Source organism: Poromitra crassiceps (assembly GCF_964638095.1).
Source record: "Poromitra crassiceps genome assembly, chromosome: 29".
NCBI lineage: Eukaryota > Metazoa > Chordata > Actinopteri > Beryciformes > Melamphaidae > Poromitra > Poromitra crassiceps.
The window spans coordinates 8,153,419-8,177,730 of NC_139641.1; the positions used below are offsets into that span (position 1 = coordinate 8,153,419).

Below are 24,312 nucleotides of genomic sequence, written 5' to 3' on the forward strand. Positions count from 1 at the left end.
GTGTAGGTTATCAAATAACATTTCTTCATTACAGTATAACAGTCCTCTTACCTTGTGTCTGAAGGTCCAGGTTCATTACTGAAGAAGAGTGGAGGATGATCTTTAGACCAGTCACTCTTCATAGACAGACAGCTGGATACTGGAGACTCTGCTCTCTGCCTGTGGTACTGACCTCTGTAAATCAAAAGAAAAGGCAACATGTTTTCAGAGGTGATCAAACACAACGACTCTGGTTTTTGGGATAATTGATGTGAAGTTTTAATTGTATAATTAGTTTGTGTGCACACATTATGAATTAGGAGGAACGAAAAACTAAATATTTAGGGAATAAAATGTCTTCTGTGTGCATGAATCCAGCCAAACTGACGGCAGGTCTGACCTACATCCAGGAAGTGAAATATACTGTATATCTTGTCCTCCATAAAACATATTTTTCTTCCCTATGGTCACTCCTTGTCTCTGTAGTTTTCAGTGCAATCGTGTAGGTTATCAAATAACATTTCTTCATTACAGTATAACAGTCCTCTTACCTTGTGTCTGAAGGTCCAGGTTCATTACTGAAGAGTGGAGGATGCTCTTTAGACCAGTCACTCTTCATAGACAGACAGCTGGGTACTGGAGACTCTGCTCTCTGCCTGTGGTACTGACCTCTGTAAATCAAAAGAAAAGGCAACATGTTTTCAGAGGTGATCAAACACAACGACTCTGGTTTTTGGGATAATTGATGTGAAGTTTTAATTGTATAATTAGTTTGTGTGCACACATTATGAATTAGGAGGAACGAAAAACTAAATATTTAGGGAATAAAATGTCTTCTGTGTGCATGAATCCAGCCAAACTGACGGCAGGTCTGACCTACATCCAGGAAGTGAAATATACTGTATATCTTGTCCTCCATAAAACATATTTTTCTTCCCTATGGTCACTCCTTGTCTCTGTAGTTTTCAGTGCAATCGTGTAGGTTATCAAATAACATTTCTTCATTACAGTATAACAGTCCTCTTACCTTGTGTCTGAAGGTCCAGGTTCATTACTGAAGGATGGAGGATTGTCTTTAGACCAGTCAGTCTTCATAGACAGACAGCTGGGTACTGGAGACTCTGCTCTCTGCCTGTGGTACTGACCTCTGTAAATCAAAAGAAAAGGCAACATGTTTTCAGAGGTGATCAAACACAACGACTCTGGTTTTTGGGATAATTGATGTGAAGTTTTAATTGTATAATTAGTTTGTGTGCACACATTATGAATTAGGAGGAACGAAAAACTAAATATTTAGGGAATAAAATGTCTTCTGTGTGCATGAATCCAGCCAAACTGACGGCAGGTCTGACCTACATCCAGGAAGTGAAATATACTGTATATCTTGTTGTTACGGCCTTGGTCAGAGCCTGGCCTTGGGTTGGTCTGTGTTGCATTTTCTCACCTCTGTCTCTATTCCAGACACGCCCCCCCCCCTCTAATTGACTGATTACTGAGGAGCCCTCACCTGGAGCTGGTTCCCAATCAAGCCAGCATAAGAAGCCAGGGAGACTCCAGTGCTGGGCCTTCTGCCACTTCGACAGCCAGCACTTGCTCTGTGTACACTTGAGACTGCAGCTCTCTCTGATTAGCTGTTAGCTCATCTGCTGTCTATTCTTTTTGCTCTCAACTTGATGATCTTGATTGGCCTTTCTTGTTAATACCTGTGCTCTTAGAGGCCTATTGATAGACCTGGTATTGACCCTGTAGCTGGTTTTCTGGCGTCTTACCACTAGCTACTGTTTGCTGTATTCCTTAACCCTGGGTTCGATTTCAGTTTTGGTTTCTTTTTGTTTTGTTAACCACTAACTCAGGAAGCCCTGTAGGGGTGTGCTGCCCTTTATTTTCATCCCCCCTTTTCTCCTGTTTTTTGTAGGCTAGGGAGGGTAGAATTGTGTTTTTGTTTCAGTGTAGTTTGCTTTATTTTCTAGGTAAATTTGTTGGGCTTTTGGCCACCCTGAAGCTACTGGCTTACCTGTGACTTAAATCTTTTGTTTCAAATAAATCATTGTTTGATCATTTTTCAACTCTGTGCATCTCGTTTTGTTCCTAGACCTTTTTATGTTACACCTGTTGCCCTAGACTTCTTCATGGTCGTAACACTTGTCCTCCATAAAACGTGTTTTTCTTCCCTATGGTCACTCCTTGTCTCTGTAGTTTTCAGTGCAATCGTGTAGGTTATCAAATAACATTTCTTCATTACAGTATAACAGTCCTCTTACCTTGTGTCTGAAGGTCCAGGTTCATTACTGAAGCGTGGAGGATTGTCTTTAGACCAGTCAGTCTTCATAGACAGACAGCTGGGTACTGGAGACTCTGCTCTCTGCCTGTGGTACTGACCTCTGCAAATCAAAAGAAAAGGCAACATGTTTTCAGAGGTGATCAAACACAACGACTCTGGTTTTTGGGATAATTGATGTGAAGTTTTAATTCTATAATTAGTTTGTGTGCACACATTATGAATTAGGAGGAACGAAAAACTAAATATTTAGGGAATAAAATGTCTTCTGTGTGCATGAATCCAGCCAAACTGACGGCAGGTCTGACCTACATCCAGGAAGTGAAATATACTGTATATCTTGTCCTCCATAAAACGTGTTTTTCTTCCCTATGGTCACTCCTTGTCTCTGTAGTTTTCAGTGCAATCGTGTAGGTTATCAAATAACATTTCTTCATTACAGTATAACAGTCCTCTTACCTTGTGTCTGAAGGTCCAGGTTCATTATTGAACCATGGAGGTTTGTCTTTAGACCGGTCAGTCTTCATAGACAGACAGCTGGGTACTGGAGACTCTGCTCTCTGCCTGTGGTACTGACCTCTGTAAATCAAAAGAAAAGGCAACATGTTTTCAGAGGTGATCAAACACAACGACTCTGGTTTTTGGGATAATTGATGTGAAGTTTTAATTGTATAATTAGTTTGTGTGCACACATTATGAATTAGGAGGAACGAAAAACTAAATATTTAGGGAATAAAATGTCTTCTGTGTGCATGAATCCAGCCAAACTGACGGCAGGTCTGACCTACATCCAGGAAGTGAAATATACTGTATATCTTGTCCTCCATAAAACATGTTTTTCTTCCCTATGGTCACTCCTTGTCTCTGTAGTTTTCAGTGCAATCGTGTAGGTTATCAAATAACATTTCTTCATTACAGTATAACAGTCCTCTTACCTTGTGTCTGAAGGTCCAGGTTCATTACTGAAGTGTGGAGGATTGTCTTTAGACCAGTCAGTCTTCATAGACAGACAGCTGGGTACTGGAGACTCTGCTCTCTGCCTGTGGTACTGACCTCTGTAAATCAAAAGAAAAGGCAACATGTTTTCAGAGGTGATCAAACACAACGACTCTGGTTTTTGGGATAATTGATGTGAAGTTTTAATTCTATAATTAGTTTGTGTGCACACATTATGAATTAGGAGGAACGAAAAACTAAATATTTAGGGAATAAAATGTCTTCTGTGTGCATGAATCCAGCCAAACTGACGGCAGGTCTGACTTACATCCAGGAAGTGAAATATACTGTATATCTTGTCCTCCATAAAACATGTTTTTCTTCCCTATGGTCACTCCTTGTCTCTGTAGTTTTCAGTGCAATCGTGTAGGTTGTCAAATAACATTTCTTCATTACAGTATAACAGTCCTCTTACCTTGTGTCTGAAGGTCCAGGTTCATTACTGAAGGATGGAGGATTGTCTTTAGACCAGTCAGTCTTCATAGACAGACAGCTGGGTACTGGAGACTCTGCTCTCTGCCTGTGGTACTGACCTCTGGAAACACAAATGTTTGATACATAAATTATCATTAGTTCTAGTGACTTCAAATTCATGTTTTGTTCTCATATTCTACTATTGTCTTCATTTGTTGATTTCTATTTTATTTGTTTAGATTATTTCAATTATTTCTTATGTTTAGATTATTATCATAGATTATGCATGTACATGTACTTTGCACGCCCACTGGCAAAAAGGGGGTTTGGCCAATCACAAAAAGGCACCTACATTTCAAATGGATTCACGTAACATCACAAAACTCTGTAGAAAGGTTGGTGGAGGTATACATTCTACAGAGTGCCCTCTAGTAGTGTTTATATGTTTTCCTTTGTTTTTATACTGTATGTATTTATACTTTCATATTGTACATACTTTTCATTCATGTTTCTTGGCCTTGTTATGTTCTAGTGGTAGAACAGATCAGTCTGTCATCTGTTGCAGACATTTCTACACATTTTACCAAGCTGGTTTTCATCATCTGTATCTGTTGATCCAAACTCACATTCACATGAGTGATGACTTGTTTGACTCAGGAGAGGCTTTCCGGTTGATTGGCCGTGTCGTTTAAGTCCCCTCCCCTTTCCTAATTGACTGTTTCTCGTTATATCTATTGATCCCAAAGTTTATAACTATATGACCTCAGTATGTAGGATTTGACTCATAAATGTATCTTAACACTGTGTGGAAAAAATGTGAGAGCTAATAATGATGTGATGAGACCAAGGAGGCATTGTTTTAAGTAACCAATAAGCTGTTTTAGGCTTTGATATTTGGTTTCATAGGGACAAACAGTTTCCAGCTTATCACACATTAAATGCTTGTTGTGTTTGCAATTGTCAGTTGTGTTATATTTAATTCCACCCACTGTAGCTTATATTTTATTTAGTTTTATATATCTTGAAATTATTTGTTGCTCAATTGATCCAAATCTACAGAGATAATTTAAACTTATCTCATTTTATTGTTATCTTATTGTTATTCTTAGTGAATGAAATAATAGCCTTTTTTTCTACTCAAATAGCAATGAGCTTGTATTTTTCTCTTTCCAGTATTCCATCATATTTTTACTACTAACTTGATTTCATGAATACAATCTCAGTGAACCATATTCCATCAGGTAGGCTTATGGGATAACAGTTCTCTTACCTTGTGTCTGAAGGTCCAGGTTCATTACTGAAGAGTGGAGGATGATCTTTAGACCAGTCAGTCTTCATAGACAGACAGCTGGGTACTGGAGACTTTGCTCTGCCATCTTCTTCCTCCTCCTCCTTCCACATGTTCTGGACTTTGTGATCTTGTATCTGTGAAAGGTGCTATACAAATAAGCTTTAGTTATTTTCTCACTTGTACACTTCAGTCAGTCTCAGAGGTAAACCAGTTATACTGGGGGGGGGGGGGTAAACGGTTATATTTAGGCAATTAAAACAACTTGGTTCAGGTTAGTGAAATGGTTTGGTCATGTGTGTGTTTTTTTATGCGACTCACGGTTTAGAAACGCTGGGAATCGAACTCCGGCAAACGTCTGGCCACCAACCCCCACCGCACCGCTCTTACTGTCCACCGTGCTATTTCAATGCGACACACACACACACACACACACACACACACACACGCACACACACACACACACACACACACACACACACACACACACACACACACACACACAATTTTATTCTAGCTTCATTCATTATTGTTTTTTTATCAACACTTTTCTTCAATTAGAATTGCATTTTCAAGCAGATCCTCAGCTGGCTGTAGTGTGTCGGGTGGATACTGTCAGTCAGCTGCTGAACTCTGTAGAACAGGTGCATCAGCGCCCCTCAGTGGTCACCCACGGTGGTCACAGTTTTCAGTGAAACTGCTGGTTTATGAGAACTCCGCCTCCGCCCTCAGTCAGAGACGACAGGCGGATGACACAACACACGCGGACCAGTCAGACTCTGTAGGCAAGTCGACGCATGTACAGTAGTAGTAGGCCCTCTGTAGGCCTAATATAATATGAAGCAGATTAGTTTCCCACCCCGCTCTGAAGTCCTGATCTGCCTGCAGAAAGTCAACAAGCCATTTCTCTCTTTATCAGGAGTCATGTGACTGAAAGACGCTCATCTCGCAGAGTCTCAGACACACAGATGGAATAAAACTGGGTTTAAACAGGGACATAAACTCAGTGGAAAAAGGTGACAGATATCAGCCCGGGCAGAGACACAAAAAAAACACTCAAATCATTAACTTAACACAAGTGCGAGAAGGTGACTTTTACCTCACCTAAATGTACCTAAAGGTGACTGTCACCTAAAGGTGACTAGTTTCATCCCTGAATAAAATAATGATAGGAATAATAATGTAATAACACTCACCCTGCTTCTCCCTCCTGCTGCTCTGCTCTCTCAATGTAAAATGGAGTCGGTCTGACTCGCTCTCTGAACTGACACATTTTACTTTCACTTTCAAGTTTGCTCCTCCTCAGCCTGTACAGTTTGATATATGGTGCAAAATAAATAAAACTCTCCCAAGAAACAATAGACAACCATAGCCTAGGCTAAACTGAGTTTTTTCAATTGTGCCTTCAAAGAAGTTCCTATATTTTATTTTTTACATGTGTGTTGGAATAAGACCGGAATAAGGCGGTGCTATGGAGGGTGGATCGTGCCTAAATCAAATACAAATACACACATTGAAATACTATGCACACATTAAAATACAATACACATATTGGAAATACAATACATATATTGAAAATACAATACACATCTGAAGAATACAATACATGTGTAACAATAAATACAATACCAAAATGCTTAAATACAATACACATATTGAAAATACAATACACATCTTACAGTTGTATTTTCGATATGTGTATTGTATTTCGATATGTGTATTGCCTTTTCGATATGTGTATTGTATTTCAATGTGTGTATTGTATTGAATTTTTGCATGAATAATCCTGACTGGCATTGAAAAACATGGCATTTTTTCGCTATGGCAACTGCAAATATCAGGCGAAGCGTATTTAGTTGAGTGTATTGTATTTAGTTGTGTGTATTGTATTTAGTTGTGTGTATTGTATTTAGTTGTGTGTATTGTATTTCAGTGTCATACATCACATACAGCTCACACTGCCTTTTAAACTCTGTATACTCACTCACCCTTCTTCTCAGATCCATTCCATACCGGTATATATATATATATATATATATATATATATATACATACATATAGTGCATTAACATTAAGGAAATGTCTACTAATGTCACCTCTAATCATTGCTGCTATTGTATTCTAATAGATAAGGAGTGAGGATACTTCAGTACATGTTTTGAATTTCTTAGTTTTACCTACAGTATGCAGTGTTCTAAGCAGACCGGATGGAAAGAGCTCAAGCAGAGAAACACATGAAAGCAGAATTGTATGGGCAGAAAATGCACGCTACAGTGGTGGTCTAGGGTGGAAAGTTGCAGTGCGTGTGTGTGTGTGTGTGTGTGTGTGTGTGTGTGTGTGTGTGTGTGTGTGTGTGTGTGCGCGCGTGCGTGCGTGTGTGGTAATATGATGTGCTTTGTGCCAGTTTAAGTTCCTCTCTCTCTTATAGTCTCTGAGTCAGGATGAAGGCAACATCTCTCTGTCTTATTCTCTGTAAGTTACATTATTATTATTATTATTACTTCATTTCTCTCTCCTTTCTGTATTCTTTAACCATTTCATCCTGCACCTGTTGCTTTCTGCATAAAGTGGTTAAATGCAAACACTTTATTGGTTGTTAAATGCTAACACCTTAGGGCTGCCTGCTATTTGTTTCCTCTTCGCCTTGATTTCTCTGATGGACTAACTTAACAGGGATCGTTGTGTTTTCACGTCATCATCATGCATAGGTAGCATTTACTGTGGGGACACTGGGAGACGCTTTTTGAAATAGTCCCCATCACTTTTTTTTTTACAGCATAAGGGCCTGTGTCCACCTGGCGTCTTTTTCCAATGTTAAACGCTGGGAGTGCGCTGGGGAACGCTGATCCCAGCGCACAATATACAAGGAAGCAGTCTGCAAGTAACGTTAAGTTCAGCTTGATAGCTGACAGCTAGCAAGCTAACAACACAGGTAGGCTACGCTATTAAAAGCAGTAAGCACAACACTCACCAGAAATATTAAGTGTCTAGCCGATCTGCTCCCACAATTGAGCCGTTCTGTCTCTGTTGCGATAGTTTTTCCATATGATTAGTTACCAGAAAAGGAGCAGCCGACACCAGCGTCTTTCTGAAAAGTTAAAATATTTTCAGCTGGAAGCGCTGGGAGTCGGCGCACAAAAACGCCGAAAAAAGACGCTGGGCGCTCTGCACTTTCTCTACATGTCCGTGTGCGCTCGCATACGCTCTCCTCCCATTGGAAACAATTGAAAATAGACGCTGGACCTGAGGAAAAGACGCCAGGTGGACACAGGCCCTAAGTTAACATCCAAACTCACCGAATGCGAGCACACTCAAGGCAAACGTTCACCTTGGGTGCAGGGGCCAAAACAAGTCACAAGAGTAAGAAAGAAGCAGGCCAGCACTCCAGAATGTCCTTTCAAAGTTTAATAGTCACCTGGGACAGAGAGCACAACGGACATTTCAGCATCAAGCCTTCATCAGTGTTGTGCTGCGTGAGGCTGAAATTACATAAATACCCAGCGAGCATTTTTAGGTTGAAAAGACGTTTAACACATTGACTGCCAGCCGTTTTTTTTTGCTGTAGGTAGCTTCTGCCAAGCCGTTTTTTGAGGATTATGGCTCATTTTACAAGAGCCGAGGATTCGTTTCAGCTTGGAGTTTGTGAACATACAATATCTCAAAAGTACTAATAGAATGTGTACTTTCTCTGTCTAAAAGAGTTAGTTTGTAGAGTTAGTAGTTATGTAAGCATTAGCAGTTGAATACAGCATGGTTTTAGCGTCAGAAAGAATATTCAGAGATAAACGGCTTTTTGTGAAATTGGATGGAACAGTCACTTTAACCATTCATTTTTGGCTCTCTCTCTCTCTCTCTCTCCCTCCCCCTCTCGCTCTCTCTCTCTCTCTCCCTCCCTCTCGCTCTCCCTCCCTCTCTCTCTCTCTCTCTCTCTCTCTCTCTCTCCCTCCCTCTCGAGTTGCTTCAACTCCTCCCTCCGTGGGCGGACAAGCTTGTCACCAGTCAGTGCTTTGCTGCTCTCCTGTGCCTGTCTGCACGGCCGCTGTTTGAGGAAGTCGGGATGGACTCGCTCGTTTGGAGTTTTGGTTGAGAGAAGCTTTTGCGATTCTGGTCATATTTATGCTGCGTGTTTCAAAGTGTGTTCCTCCACCTGTAATCTATCACCCGATCATAGTAGATCGGCTGAATCTATTATGTAAATTTGCAATCCCGCATCGCCAGCAATCAGCGCGAAAAGGAAAGCGTTTTCCCCCATCCATTTTTCATGAGAATGGCTGGGGTGAGAATGGCGTGACAAGTTAAAAAAATGCTTGCCTTCCTCTAGTCAGGACTCAGGAGAGCACTGTTGCCACTTAGTGGGTCGGTGGAATGGGTTGTAAACGTTCGGTGGCTCCAATTATTATATAAGAGATGTAAAAGGGTTAGATGCACAACCCACCGTCAAAAAAAAAAAATCGATGCCAAAAACGTGTAAACACGTTGTTGGCAGGCAACAGCTGGATTCTGAAAACGTGTTTACACGTTGTTGGCAGTGAATGTGTTAAAAAACATGTAGGGTCAACGTTGAAAAAACGCGCAAGAACGTTTCAAGAGTGAACGTTTTTTCACCGACTATTTGCAGACGTTGATTAAACGGGGACTGCCCCCTAGTCCGACACCTCACGAGACCGAAACCTCATGGTTTTGGGTTAGGGTCTGGGGGAGGTTAGGTTTAGGCGTGGGGGTGGGAGAGGTTAGGTTTTGGGTTCGTGGGGGTGGGAGAGGTTAGGTTTTGGGTTAGGGTCTGGGGGAGGTTAGGTTTAGACGTGGGGGTGGGAGAGGTTAGGTTTTGGGTTAGGGTCTGGGGGAGGTTAGGTTTAGGGTTAGTGAAAAACGGGGAATATAGAACCCGGGGAACATAGACATGATCCCCTGTCCAATGCCTCTTTTTTCGGACTCGTGAGGTGTCGGACTCGTGAGGTATCGGACTACTGCCATGGCACCGATTAAACGTTCACATTTAGACCATATTTCACCAGGATCTTAAATAAAAAATTCAGCAGTTCTCCCACGTTCAAGCCTCAGCGCTCTATGGACTGAGCTATACATTTACTTATAATATGGAGGGAGCCGGGCACATAGGGTTAGGGTTAGGGTATACTCTATCTCGCACACAACTTGTAGACTACACAATTATACGATACCACAGGGTCAACGATCGGGAGGACAAGTTATTTTATGTGATGTGTACGAGACTATTATATTATGTAACAGACTAAAATTATGTTGTGTGTGTGTGCATCTATAGTCTGTAGGCTGTACGGCTTAGGTTAACTTCATTTAACACAAGCAACTCAGGGGGTACACAGAGCCTCGTATACAGTCTGTTACAATAACATAGCGTGCCCAGAGCACCTCGTTCCGCACTTGGTGCAGACCGGTGCAGACTTGCTTTGGTCTAGTCAGTCACAGCTAAGTACTAAGTACTTGCGCATGCGCGTTGCTGCTCTCAGTTACACAATAAAATGGACAAATGCCAATTCACACACTATCAATATTGTCTCTATTCCAAGCTACAACAAATGTTTTAACAATATGATTAACCAAATTGTGTTCTTTTACACGTTGACGTTGTAACCGCATTTTAGCCGGTTGAAAAGAGGGTGAAATTAGGTCTTAGACGTTCAAACCCAATATCACCCAGATTTAAACTAAAAATCATCGTTGAAAAAACGTTTTGTGTTTTGTGTTTTGTGCATAATGATGACTATGTAAACGGTCGATTTTGTGCAGTATTTTTGCATTGTCGACTCTGTAGTAGTCTATAGGCCAGTGACTCTCAACCCTTTTCATATCAAGGCTCCCTAATTTAGTAGGTTGTTTAATGGGTTTATCATGTCGCTGATCTTTTAGAGCCAAAACTGTGAATGTTTTTATTGCTACTTTTATTACATCGCATGCTCGATGTCCTGCAGCTCGCCGAGCTGGCCCTGCAGCTCGCATTCACTGCGCGGCCCTGCCTGCAGCTCGGCTCCTCTCTCTCTCCCTCAGTCTTTCCCCCCTCTCTCTCCCTCCCTCTCCTCCTCTCCCTCTCTCTCTCCCTCCCCTCTCTCTCCCTCTCCGTCAGTCTCTGTCGTGACATTGTGTGTGTGTGTGTGTGTGTGTGTGTGTGTGTGTGTGTGTGTGTGAGTGAATTTATGACATCGCTGATGATGTCATCAGTGGGATTTATGACATCACTGATGATGTCATCAGTCGGACAGATGACATGATCATGAAATAGGCTATATGATTTTATCCAGAATTCCATGAATATCTGTATTGTAGGTAGAAATAGTCCTTCATTCTATAATTCCTTTAAATTAAATAATGCTGAATTTAATGAATGAATGAATGAATTAATTAATTTTTTTCTAACATAAAATGCAATAAAAAAAAACAGATAAGTAAACAAACAAAAACAAGGAAACAGTGTTTGAAAAGGAGTAGGTAGAAGTAGAACTTGAGGGAACTTGTCCTACAACCCAGGTTTTACGAGTGAGAACGAGGATTCTCACACTATGCCACGCTGCACTCCGCAGCGACCCAACTGGAAAATGTCAATTTCTCTAGAAATTGACCACTATAGAACCAACCATTACGTCCAACAACGTGATGGTGTTGGCTATGACGCGGCCACCCGCTCCGCCCCCCGCGGCTGTAGCCACGTCCGCGCCATAGCCAACCAACGCACTCTCAAGCGTTCCAGCGATCCTGCTCTCCTGAACGAAAGCAGTGAGAGCTGGATGTGTGAGAATCCTTGTTCTCACTGCTAAAACCTGGGTTGTAGGACAACCCTCAAGTTTTACTTCGTTTCGAACTTCAGATTCTCACACTATGCTGATAGACAACCAACCTTGCTGCAAGGAAGCACGACGTGTGACCCTGAGAGCTAATGCTGGCAATGAGGCACATGGCTCTTGCACATGGCAACCAGACGGCATGACAAGTGACTAAGGCACTATCGCACTGGCCACATCAAGGCTATAGAACCTGACAAAGGTGTGGTGGGTAGACCATGACGCAGATGTCCTCCACTGACACACTGCGCAATAATGCCCATGAAGGTGCGACACCTCGCGTAGAGCGTGCCTTAATACCCTCCGGGGGAACCTTCCCTGTGGCAGAGTAGGCCAAGGCAATGGCCTCCACTATCCAGCGTGACAAGCGCTCCTTGGACAGTGGCCCACCCAGGGCCCGCGGCCCAAAGCACACCAACAATTGGTTACAGGTGCGTAAAGTGTGCGTCCTGCCTACGTAGGCCAGGACCGCCCACACCGGGCATAGTGCTTTCAAACGGCGCTCCTCCTCCGAGCTGAACGGGGGAGGGCAAAAAGCTGCCAGGTCGTATCACCATAGACCTGTAGCTGGCATCGATGTTCTTTGGCTCGTACACGGGGTTAGGCCGAAGCGTAACCCTCCGCCCGTCATCAGCGACCGACAAGCCGGCCAAGTCGCCAACCCTTTTACCTGAAGACAAGGCTAACTAACAGGAGCGCAGTCTTCAATGACAGGGACTTTAAGTCCACAGTGTCTAAGGCTCGAACAGGGGACCCGAGAAACCCTCCAACATCGTGACCAAGTCCCACTTAGGAAAGACGTTCCGCACCCACGGCCGTAACCTACGAGCGCCCCTCATGAAACGGGAGACAGCAGGAGACCCATCGGCTTCCCCTCGATCTCCATGTGGCAGGCGGAAATCCCGGCCACATACACCTTGAGGGACTGAGGGGACTGACCCGCCTCGTACAGGCTCTGCAGGAAACAGAGAATGGACTGAACGCCACAAGACACCGGGTCCACGCCTTGCCTCTTGCACCCGCGCGAGAAGGCTCGCCACCTGTAGGCGTACTGAGAACACGTGGAGACCGCCCTAGCACTCTGTATAGTAAGCACTACACTCATGGGTAGGCCCTGAGCTAACAGGCACTCCCGTTCAGGGACCAAGCCGCCAACTTCCACCTGCAAGGGGAGGGGTGGAGTATCTCGCCTGTGACAGGAGATCCCCCCGATGCGGCAGCATCCAGGGTGGCCCCTGCGACAGCGAGACCAGGTCCGCAAACCAGATCTGCTTCGGCCACACTGGGGCCACCAGGGTAAGTCGCAGGCCCTGGTCCCTCACCCTGTCCAGCACACTCTGGATCAGGGGAACGTGTAAAGGTCCTCTCTGGGCCAAGTGTGGGCTAACACGTCGTGGCCCGGGGGGGGGGTCCATCCTCTTGGACAGATGCGTTGTCCCTCAAAATGCGAAGAGATCGACGCGGGCACGGCCGAATCTGGCCCAAATCTGCCCCACTACCTGGGGGTGCAGCCGCCATTCTGTCTGCTGGGGGTTGCCCCGCGACAATAAATCCGCTCTGAAGTTCAACCGACCCGGCAAGTAAGCCGCCAACACGGAGAGCAAAGGCAAACCTGAGGTACTTCCTGTGCCTCTCCACTACAGGGACGTGAAATAAGGCATCTTTCAGGTCCACTGAGGTGAAATGGTCCACCGACCGCAAGGCATTGAAGAGGCGGGGATGGGTGAGCAAGAAAGGCAACTTTCTCAGCATCTTGTTCAGAAGCTGGAGGTCCAATATTGGCCACATGGAGCCATCCCTCTTGGGCACGGCAAAATACCTGTGGTAGAACCTCATCATGTGGGGAGCAGTTGACTAATGGGGGAGCAGTTAGGCTAATGGGGGAGCAGTTGCCATAAGCGTCAAAGATGACTTCCATGGGTTTACATTGAGTTTAGTCGGAAAGCCCAAGTCGTTTCATGGGTCGCTCAAGGGTACCATGTTAGTAACAAGCGACGCACAAGGGACGGGACAAAGCGTCAATATGCTACATGCTCGGAGTGAGAACGTGTTGGATATGCAGGTTCAAGATAAGCAGATAAGTGAGAATTGTAAATAAAGGCATTGTTGTCTTTTTGTTTTTCTCCTCTGAGTCTATAAACCTTCTGTCTGTCTCTTTGCGGTTTAGTGCTGAGTTCACTGGATTCAGGCGATGCTCGAGGTGAGGTTCATATTCATTACAGTCAGAGAGGGAACATGGTCAATACAAGGCAGGCAAACTGCCAACACCATTTGGTGATATGACAAGCATACATGTGATTAAAAACAATATTTTTGCAAAAGCAATAGGAATTTGTTTTTAGCCAACTACTATCTCAAATCTTGAATCTAATAGGTGGTAAACTATTCCACAAATAAACTACATGGTTATTCTTTATACAGAAGGCTTTACAGCTGTTAGTTAATAAAGTGTAAATATCTACCAAGCAGCTATAGAAACAGAGAGCTAACACTTGCTGCACAAGCACACACCCTGTACAGACCATTATTTTTTAAGTCAATGGGAAAATGACTTGGGAATTTGTCTTGGGCATTAAAGTGCACATAGCCGCAACCCAGTGTTACAAACAAGGTCAAAAACAGAGACAGACAGGGACATTACCATTGCACAATTCCACAGTAGAGATAACCTGTTCGGCATGATCGCACAAGCTCTATTGCACAATTGTATAGCTCACAAAACATTCCTGAATTAGGAAAATAAAATAGTAAAATAGGATAGAGAATCCCCCCCCCCCCCCATAGGGAATTCTTCAGGAGTCAAGACGTACATCTGAACGGACATCATATTGACAGGGGCTGATTGGCTATTGAGGATGGGGTGATGAGTCACGAGACACACGTCATAACAGACGTCACACACTTATGTTGAGAGCTGATTGCTATTGTGATATGAGGTAACGTGACTGGTCTCCATCTTGAAACTCTGTTGAGACCAACATTTAGGGCTCTATCTTCCGACAGGCGCTATCCCCTAACTGTTTGCGCGTGCCTTAAGGCACGGAAGATAGCATTCCGCCTTGCGCCGTCCGCCAGGGTGTTCTGCCGAGTTTTGCTCCCCCGCCGATCAGCAAAAAAAAACATCCCCACGTCACGGGAGCTACTTGTAATGATTTATACAGAAATGTAACTGTTTCAAAGTGATATAATTGTCTGGTAGACGTGACCTCCCTGATTTCTAAGTTAAAACAGCCCCGAAATATGTTGGGGATGCAATTCTCGGCCGGCATGCGGAAACGTTCACGGCACCTGTCGCAAGCGCAAATTAGAGCCATGCCAATTCTGCCAAAAATCATCTGAGCCCCAAAATGCCTGCGCAAACGGGATTTAGGCGGTCTTAACTACCAGAATTATTCACAGGCGTGGCCAGGCAAGGCTGTGCATTACGTCAATCAAAACCAATCAGATTCCCGTCTTGCAATGGTTGTTTGCGCGAGGCATGCAATATGCTGTAATTCTCTCCATGCGTAATAGAGTGTACTCACTCGTGCGAGGACAGAGGGAGCTTATTGACAGATCGTATGTGGTGCCAATGACCCTTCGGGTTATGAAGGTAAATAGCCTATGTCCATTGTCCAACATGTTTTCTCAATTAATTTCCCTCTTTGCGATGTGATAAAAGTTTCTCAGTGAGTTATAGTTCATTGCCTCACTGAATTATCTGCTAATACCCAATTTAAGCAGCATAATTTGATGTCTTGGCGTGGCAAGGCTGTGCTTAATGACATATCCAAAAGGAATTCCACTTTCCACTCCGCAAATACCTCTCTGCGCTGGGAGCGCAGCCGTAATCTCCGTGCAGAGCGCCCAGCGCAGAGAGGTATTTGCGCGTAAGAGGTCCTTTTCAAAGCTCTTAGCGCAAAGTAATTGCGCGCTGCTGACGATAGGGTAACGCCATCTATCCCCACATTTTAGCGCTGAAACGCCTGCTTTGGCATGGGGCAGCCAATGCCCAGTACAATTACCACAGGCGTGCGCTTGTGTCCGCCCCCAATTTGCATTGTGCACGGCGTTAAACGAGCGCAAATGCTAAATTAGCGCTTTTGGGAAGATAGAGGGCTTAGAGTCAAATGGATGATAAAGCAGACTATGCTTTCGGGCGTGATTGACAGGTTGATTGTCCATTGATTGGGCAGCTCACCAAACACATGCCAATAGAAGGCGGAGCTGCAACTCTGTTGGGCAAAAATAATAATAATGCAACGTCAAAATGCCAAACTCGAGGCTTCAACATGGGAGTCCAAAAAACACATGGGTGACATCACGGTGGCTATGTTCATTGTTTTATACAGTCTATGACAACACGGTGGTTATGTTCATTGTTTTATACAGTCTATGACATCACGGTGGTTATGTTCATTGTTTTATACAGTCTATGACATCATCACGGTGGTTATGTTCATTGTTTTATACAGTCTATGACATCACGGTGGTTATGTTCATTGTTTTATACAGTCTATGACATCACAATGGCTATGTTCATTGTTTTATACAGTCTATGACATCACGGTGGTTATGTTCATTGTTTTATACAGTCTATGACATCACAATGGCTATGTTCATTGTTTTATACAGTCTATGACATCACGGTGGCTATGTTCATTGTTTTATACAGTCTATGACATCACGGTGGCTATGTTCATTGTTTTATACAGTCTATGACATCATCACAGTGGTTATGTTCATTGTTTTATACAGTCTATGACATCACAGTCGTTATGTTGATTGTTTTATACAGTCTATGACATCACGGTGGTTATGTTCATTGTTGTATACAGTCTATGACATCACGGTGGCTATGTTCATTGTTTTGTCTTCTATGGCACAGACCCACTTAAGCAATAACGCTACTTACCGTTAAAGTTTGTACCTCAACAAAAAACTGTTGGTGTCAACAAATCATGCTACTAGCACAGGAGAGCTTGGAGCAAATTGTGGAATTTCAAGTTTCACTTTAGTCTTTTCTCTCTTCTCTTAAGCTTGATGAAGTCTCAGAAGTAAATATTAACTGTCCCCTCCCCCCTTTCCGTCCTCCCCCCTCCAGTCTCTCTGTCCATCACGCCAGACAGTGCTCAGTTCTTTAAATATGGCAGCTTCAGCCTGAGCTGTGAGGAAGAGGGGCAGCAGAGGGAGTCCACCGCATGGAGAGTGATGAAGAGGAATGAGAGCGGAACGGTTTGTCTGGGACACGGGGGGGCAAGGTGTGTGTGGGGGGCAAGGGGTGTGTGGGGGGGGGGTCGATACAGGGGGGGGGGCAAGGGGTGGGTATCGCGCAATATTTTGTTTGGCAATATACTGTTATTATTGTATCACAGGAATGACGAGCATTAGGGATGTCACAATATATCGTCCCACAATATATCACGATATCAAAACGTGACAATATGTATCGTTGAGATGAAATCTCATATCGTGAGAAAAAGAAGCTGAACATGGTGGCACTGATCTACATCTGATTGCATGCTCGCTCTCCTTTTCATTGCTTTGTTTGAACAGACGATGGATGTTACAGACACGGAGGATAAAAATGGTGAAATTACTCAAATTAGAGTGGAGGATGCCCCCTCAACTTACAAATCGATCGCAAAAAATATTGTATCGTATCGTTATCGTGAACCCAATATCGTGTATCGTATCGTATCGTGAACTGAGTGTATCGTGACACCCCTAACGAGCATCAATCACAATATTTTATTATATAAATTGTCAAGTGCATACAACATTTATGATGACAGTGTTGGTTGGTTTGTCTATTTGACAATCCCATTTTGCTGCAATAAAAATTATTGAAGTGAAATGAACGGACTGGAAATTTTATCTCAGATGTTGACAAAGTCCCCTGCCCCCCCTTTTGGGGATATCATTTGCAGTTGAAAAAAGGTAATAAATTGCAATATGTTGCAATATCTTTTCAATCGTAATACTATTGTATCGCGACTTAATAAGTATCGTGATAATATTATATTGTGGGAACCCTGGTGATCCCCCCCCCCTAACAAAATGTAGTCTAAATCACAGGACAACACTATAAATAAAACGTACAGTTTACGTATACAGCATGTCCTCACTTTTTTATTCGGCACAGCCTGCATCAACATTTCATACATTTCACACACACACACACACACGCACACGCACACACACACACACACACACACACACACACACACACACACACACACACACACTAACTCACTCGGTCACTAGTCTCTTAAAACAGACTGTCTCATCTACATCCGGCGAATGCAGCTAAACAGTCTGTACGTTACACCCCCAGAACATGCACAAGGAAGTTGGGAAAAAAACCTTCAGACTGGAAGGAAGTTCGACGGAATCCGACCAATCACGACACGTGTGTCCACGAAAAATATGTTCCCCCCGGAAACTTAAACCGATGCAGGTTGCTAATGCTAGCAGTGCTTTAGATATACAGAATTACCATGGAAGCTACGCCGACGAAACCGGTGAAAGAAGAACAATGTATCCGCGGCTTGGAGGAACCTCGTGCAAGACGGTAACTGTCTGCCTTTCCGAAGCCCTGCCACTCCGAACGTTAACTTCCATTATTCGGACTGGCGGTCGTTCACCTTAGAAGCCGCAATGGCGACCTTAGGTTTAGGCGTGGGGGTGGGAGAGGTTAGGTTTTGGGTTAGGGTCTGGGGGAGGTTAGGTTTAGGCATGGGGGGAGGTTAGGTTTGGCGTGGGGGCTGGGAGAGGTTAGTGAAAAACGGGGAATATAGAACCCTTTCTGAGTGCCGATATTTCGGAGTGGCAGAACGTCGGAGTGGCAGCACGTCGGAGTGGCAGCATGTAACTGCGCAAGACGTGCACTTATTCCAGAGTTAAACGAAAGTGATGAGGTAATGTTTTGTTTACCACTCGGAACGATTGTGCAGAAGCCCCGAGTTCCGCGAATGTGGCATATTGGATTCTGATTGGACTAATGAGCGGAAGACTCGCCTTTCTGCTTCCCATTCCGGTTGGTGCATGCTTCTCCCCCACGTATTACAGACGGTATGGCGGAAGCATTTGAAAATTGCGGAAGCCAACTCGTCTGTTCTAAGAGACTACTCGGTCACTCACTACTGCAGGTGGTGCGGTGTCCATCGTCACCTTGCAACATCCCGGATATCTACCCATCCACAGACAGCGGAGTCTACTGGTGTGAAGCCAAACCAGGAGCACGAGAGACCAACAAGGCTGTCAACATCAAGTCTGTCAACATCAACGTCACTGTCATCGGTAGGCAACGCTGTTGACCGACTGCTTCATCCATCAACTGAATGACTATTGCTCAGAATGCTGCAGCCAGAAGAGATTAGAAATCATATTAGTCCTGTTTGTAGCCACGTTCCACCATTTTCCAGTTAGTTTGACCATTTATTTGATTTTATACTTTTAAACAGAGGTGGGACTCAAGTCACATGGTTCCTCGAGACTTGACTTGATGGATGAAGAGACGACTTTTGGTTGGCTGGTGACCTGGGACTTTTGGTTGGTTGGTGACCTGGGACTTTTGGTTGGCTGGTGACCTGGGACTTTTGGTTGGCTGGTGACCTGGGACTTTTGGTTGGCTGGTGACCTGGGACCTGACTCTGACTTGTACTTTGATGACTTGAAAAGGTTTCTGAAGTCCTGACTTGAGATCTTGTGCTTGTGTAAATGTTTTATGAAAGTGTCGACGACTGAATTTAAATTATGTTTTGTGAATTTGTTGGAATGATTGAATTTATTGAAGTTGAAACTGATTATAGAAATCAAACTCATGACACTCTTACCAAGTTTTTACTCTATTAAAACCATATTGCATTGAAAATATTTTGTTTCAAATACGTTAGTGTGTGGTTCTCTGTATCTGCAAACCTCATTTTCAGCTGGTGAGATGATCCTGGAGAGTCCTGCACTTCCTGTGATGGAGGGAGATAGTGTGACTCTGAGCTGTACAACCAAGTCTGGCTCCACCTTCCCAGCTGACTTCTATAAAAACGGCGTCCTCAATGGGACGAACCCTACAGGAAAGATGACCATCCACCATATTTCCAAATCTGATGGGGGCAAGTACAAGTGTCGTGTCTCTCACCTGGGTGATTCTCCAGAGAGCTGGCTGGCTGTGAGAGGTGAGGAGACCTTTCAAATTATGTCGCATTCCAGTTGCACTGGGAACTAGGAATTTTAGAGGTCAAACATCGGGAACGCCCCTGTGAGGTCACCTGAACTGGGATTTCCTACGCCCAAACTCGGGGAACCTCACCAAATAGTGAGGTTCCTTGAGTAATTTTGTTCAGTTTTTTCATTTTGTACAGCATAACAAATCAGAATATATATGATTTCTCGGATGTCAGTATGGCAGCCATCTTGGATTTTTAAAATGGCGACCTTCAAACACTAGTTTCTTAATATCTCGCCTCATACATAACCTAGAATCAAGATGTGGCCAAACCTACATTTTTAGGTGCAAGGAATCCAATGTTGATCATTACAGTTGGTCAATAACACATGTACGGGTGGCTATCTTTCATTTTTAATATATTATGATTATCTGGGGCATAATCATATTGGACTCTATTGGGACTATTCTGGTAATCTGGATATTTCTCTTCCAAAATAGAAAGGAGGGAGGGAAAAAAGAATATTACTGAACACTGTACCTGGACACTGACTACTTGCACTAATACCTGCAAATACGTACTACAGTACTTATAGTACCTCCATTACTATCACCTACAAGCATAAAACCACTTCTATCCCCACCAGTACAGCCCACATTTCCAGGGATGTTGAGCCCCCATCATCCTCCAGCTCTGCCTCTATCATAGAGGGTTCAGGAGTTCCTCAAAGTGCTCCTTTGCACTTTCCACTGCTCAGTTGAGGTGTCCCATCCTGGACTTCTGGTTATGGCGGCTACATGAGTAGACGTGTCTCACACTGCTCTGCTGCTAGCTATTAAAAACTACTGAAACTCTCGTTTGCGACAACGCTTGGTGTGGATGTTGTAATGTTGAAGAGGGGTCTTAAAACAAAACAAGGAAAGCCTGCATCACCAAGGCAACCGAAGTTAACTGACTTTACCTTTACTGGTTAAATGCAGAAAACTAAGGAAGTGATGGTCGAAGTCATTGAAGGGGAAATTGCAGGCGAAAAGGCCGACGCGATACTGGCTGCAATAAGCTCCATGAAAGCTGAGTTTTCATCAAGGTTTGATGGAATTGGGACGGCGATAAACAACATGAGGAAGGAGATAAGTGAATGTGGAGCGAGTGTTGCAGGCAGAGTGCCGTTTATCGAGCACTGAAGACGAGGTAACGAGCCTGCAGGCTAGAGGCTGGAGTCAAAGAATAAAGTTATGAAAGATAAGCTCATAGACCTGGAAACTAGGTCCTTGAGCCTGGTAGGCTTGCCGGAGGGTACCGAGAAGTGGGATCCATGTTCTTTCTTGGAAAAATGTATTCCAGAAACACTTGGTGTGGCCACGTTTGTTTTGAAGAAGGCGCACCGAGAACGCTGATAATGAAGTTTCTCAACTACAAGGACAAGTAGACGGTCAGCAATGCAGCCAGGGATGAAAGGGACATTCGGTCCAAAGACAAGCAAGTGCGGTTTTACTCGGATCTTACTGCAGGAATAATCCAACTGAGGAAACGATTCGACCCGGTCCGCCAGGAGTTGCGCAACATGGGGATCCAACATGTAGTGATTCACCCTGCAAGAATCTTGGTGACACATAAAGAGCGAACCCACACCTTCAACACCCCAGCCGAGGTACGAGACTTTATTAAGAAGATTCAGAAGGACACCAGGGGCAAATAAACAAGATATTTAAAATGGTAGAACATCTGAATATGGTGGAGTAATGTTGAATGATGTCTGAAAATAGGGGAGTATAAAACCCAGCAAACCAGTGTTTTGAAAATACATATAGCACTTTGGGGGAAATTTAGATAAAGTATCCTACTCTCGCACCCATATACATCTATGCATAAGTGGACAGGCATACAAAACAGACACATTTTTTAAAAGGTATTGGGCACTAGAGGGAGGTCTTTTTTTAAGAAGAAATGTGTAATAAAAATACTAAGTATTAAGTAATAGTATAAAAGCGTGTTTTTTTTTGTTTTTTTTACAATAGATTAAAGTAGTAATCCATGAGACCCAACATCGTAACACTAAGAGGAACATCTAGTTTAATAATCAAAGATTAAATTAGATGTTCCTCTTAGTGTTACGATGTTAATTCTGTTGGGTCTCATGGATTACTACTTTAATCTATTGTAAATAAATAAAAACACGCTTTTATTTTGAAGGCAAAATCACTCAACCGGAAGTGAAGTTGTAAGAAATTGTTGCTCATTTCACAGAGGCATTCTTGCGGTTTCCCCATCACACACGGAAGAACAACCAAAAGCAACGAATGACAGCGTTTTCATGTGATGACTGACAGCTAGTTTGAGCCTGACAGCTAGTCTGCAGGAGGATCGACAACGTTTTTGTGTGAGACGTGAGGAGTGATGCCTGACAGCTAGTTTGAGTGATAAGTGAGGCAGGAGGAATGACAGCGTTTTCGTGTGAGGACTGAAGGTGTTTCAGAGCACACTCGACATGGTTTACTATAGGAGACATGACAACTGACCACGCTTAGACTGAGGAACGATAGCCTATACTCTGACGGACGAGGATGCCCTAAAATGGTTGCCGTACCCATGTCACCAATACAAAACCACAACATTTTGATTTCTGACCATGGCCCCTTGATAATGTCCTTGAATCTCTCTCTTCCCAAACAAATTTACTCTTGACGTTTCAACCCCTCCTTACTCGCTGAAGGGAAATTCGTAGAATATATTACACCAAATGAAAACATTTGATGGAACCTGTAGCCTAGATCAGGGAGGACTTGGGCCCAATCCCAATTCTTATTTTTACCCCTACCCCTTGTTTTTGAGTGTCCTTCACTTTGGCCCTTGCCCTTCAAAACGGAGCCACAAGGGGTAGGGTTTGAAAACAATGGCCTAGGAAATTGGACACTACTCATTACATCGTCATTTTTGCCAAACTGTGATAAAAGTGTGCAGATTCTCATAGATACACTATTTTGTCATCATATTGCATATTACCAGAAATTATTGAGTGTGTGAATGTGAACATGGCGTTCCTGAAAAATAGACCATTGCTCTCAGTGAGACTTAGCTTTATTATAAACCTAGCCTGGCTAGAGCTAACCAACCTGCGTTCCCGACTTTTACCGGAATGCGGCCAACTCGGGTGTGACGTCACTCAATTGGGATATTCCTAGTTCCGAATACAAATGGGATGTGGCATTACTCCTGGTTTCATTTGAGGCTCTGACATCACGATGGTAATGCCTCCGGCTGTGTCTCTCTCCTCAGCCCGTCCACCTGCTCCACCAGCAACTCCCGTGCCTCCAGCCGCGCCTCCAGCCGCCCCCTGTCTGTCTGTCTCCAGCCTGCTGCGTCATCTGGCCGTGGGAACTCCTTACCTGGTGTCCACCATCCTACTGGCCTCCATATACAGAGACAGGAGGCGAGGTGAGTACAGCTCTTACAACTCCACACTAAGTAAGTTTTGTCTACACGCATAATCAGCCTAACCTTGTGAGGCGGCTGGATTCACGTGAGATCATGAGATCACGATTACACGACAAATCCATCTTGCCACACTCCAAACTATTTGTTTGAATCAATCAGATTCAATCAGATTCAATCAGATTCAATCAGATTCAGTCAGATCGCAGTGCCAACAGCCCGCAATGCTGACAGCCCGGTAAGGTTAGGGTTAGGGGTTAGGTTGAGGGGTTAGGGTGAGGGGTTAGGGTTAGAGGGTTAGGGTGAGGGGTTAGGGTTAGAGGGTTAGGGTGAGCGGTTAGGGTTAGAGGGTTAGGGTGAGGGGTTAGGGTTAGAGGGTTAGGGTGAGGGGTTAGGGTTAGGGGTTAGGGTGAGGGGTTAGGGTTAGGGTGAGGGGTTAGGGGTTAGGGTTAGGGCTGGAGCCCACCACGCTGGAGCCGTGCAGGAGCTCCAGCCGGTCCACCGACACGCTGCCTCGCTCAGCTGGTTCAATTTGTGGGCTATCGGCTTTGCGGCCTGTCGGCACATAGACGCAGCAACATCAGCCCAGCCTCAATCTCAAATTGCATAATAGCAACGTTTGTCCACAGATCAAACTACAAAAGGTTGTAGTTTCACAATAATGACTCTAAAATTGTTAGATGGCAAAAAAAAAATGTTTTTACCTTTTTTTATGTTGCTATTGAACCCTAACCATAACCTACCCAAACCATAACCCTAACTTTAACCAAGTTGTTTTACTGCTTTATTTGCCTAAACATAACAAAGTTGGTTTTATTTATGTTTTCAAATTAACAGATATTGTCAAACCTACATATCCATATACAGATGTTTGCAACTTAAAATGGTAATGTTTTATTTCTGAACATTTTTTCTTCTTCTATCTAATCATTTTAGAGACATTATTGTGAAACTATGTTTTGT

At 43.8% G+C, this 24,312-nt stretch overlaps 1 protein-coding gene across 1 annotated transcript in view; it reads right to left on the reverse strand.

Moving 5' to 3' along the window:
- The window catches only part of LOC310800035 (uncharacterized protein), a gene marked incomplete at its 5' end in the record, with an annotated part of 108,925 nt that extends 95,740 nt beyond the window's left edge, over positions 1-13,185 (reverse strand). The window contains 5 exons of the mRNA XM_083662629.1: positions 52-174; positions 11,580-11,692; positions 11,964-12,285; positions 12,622-12,821; positions 12,961-13,185. Coding sequence (XP_083518755.1) covers positions 52-174; positions 11,580-11,692; positions 11,964-12,285; positions 12,622-12,821; positions 12,961-13,185 — 983 coding nt within the window. The remainder of the gene's footprint in view (positions 1-51; positions 175-11,579; positions 11,693-11,963; positions 12,286-12,621; positions 12,822-12,960) is intronic.
- Positions 13,186-24,312: the final 11,127 nt, after the last annotated feature.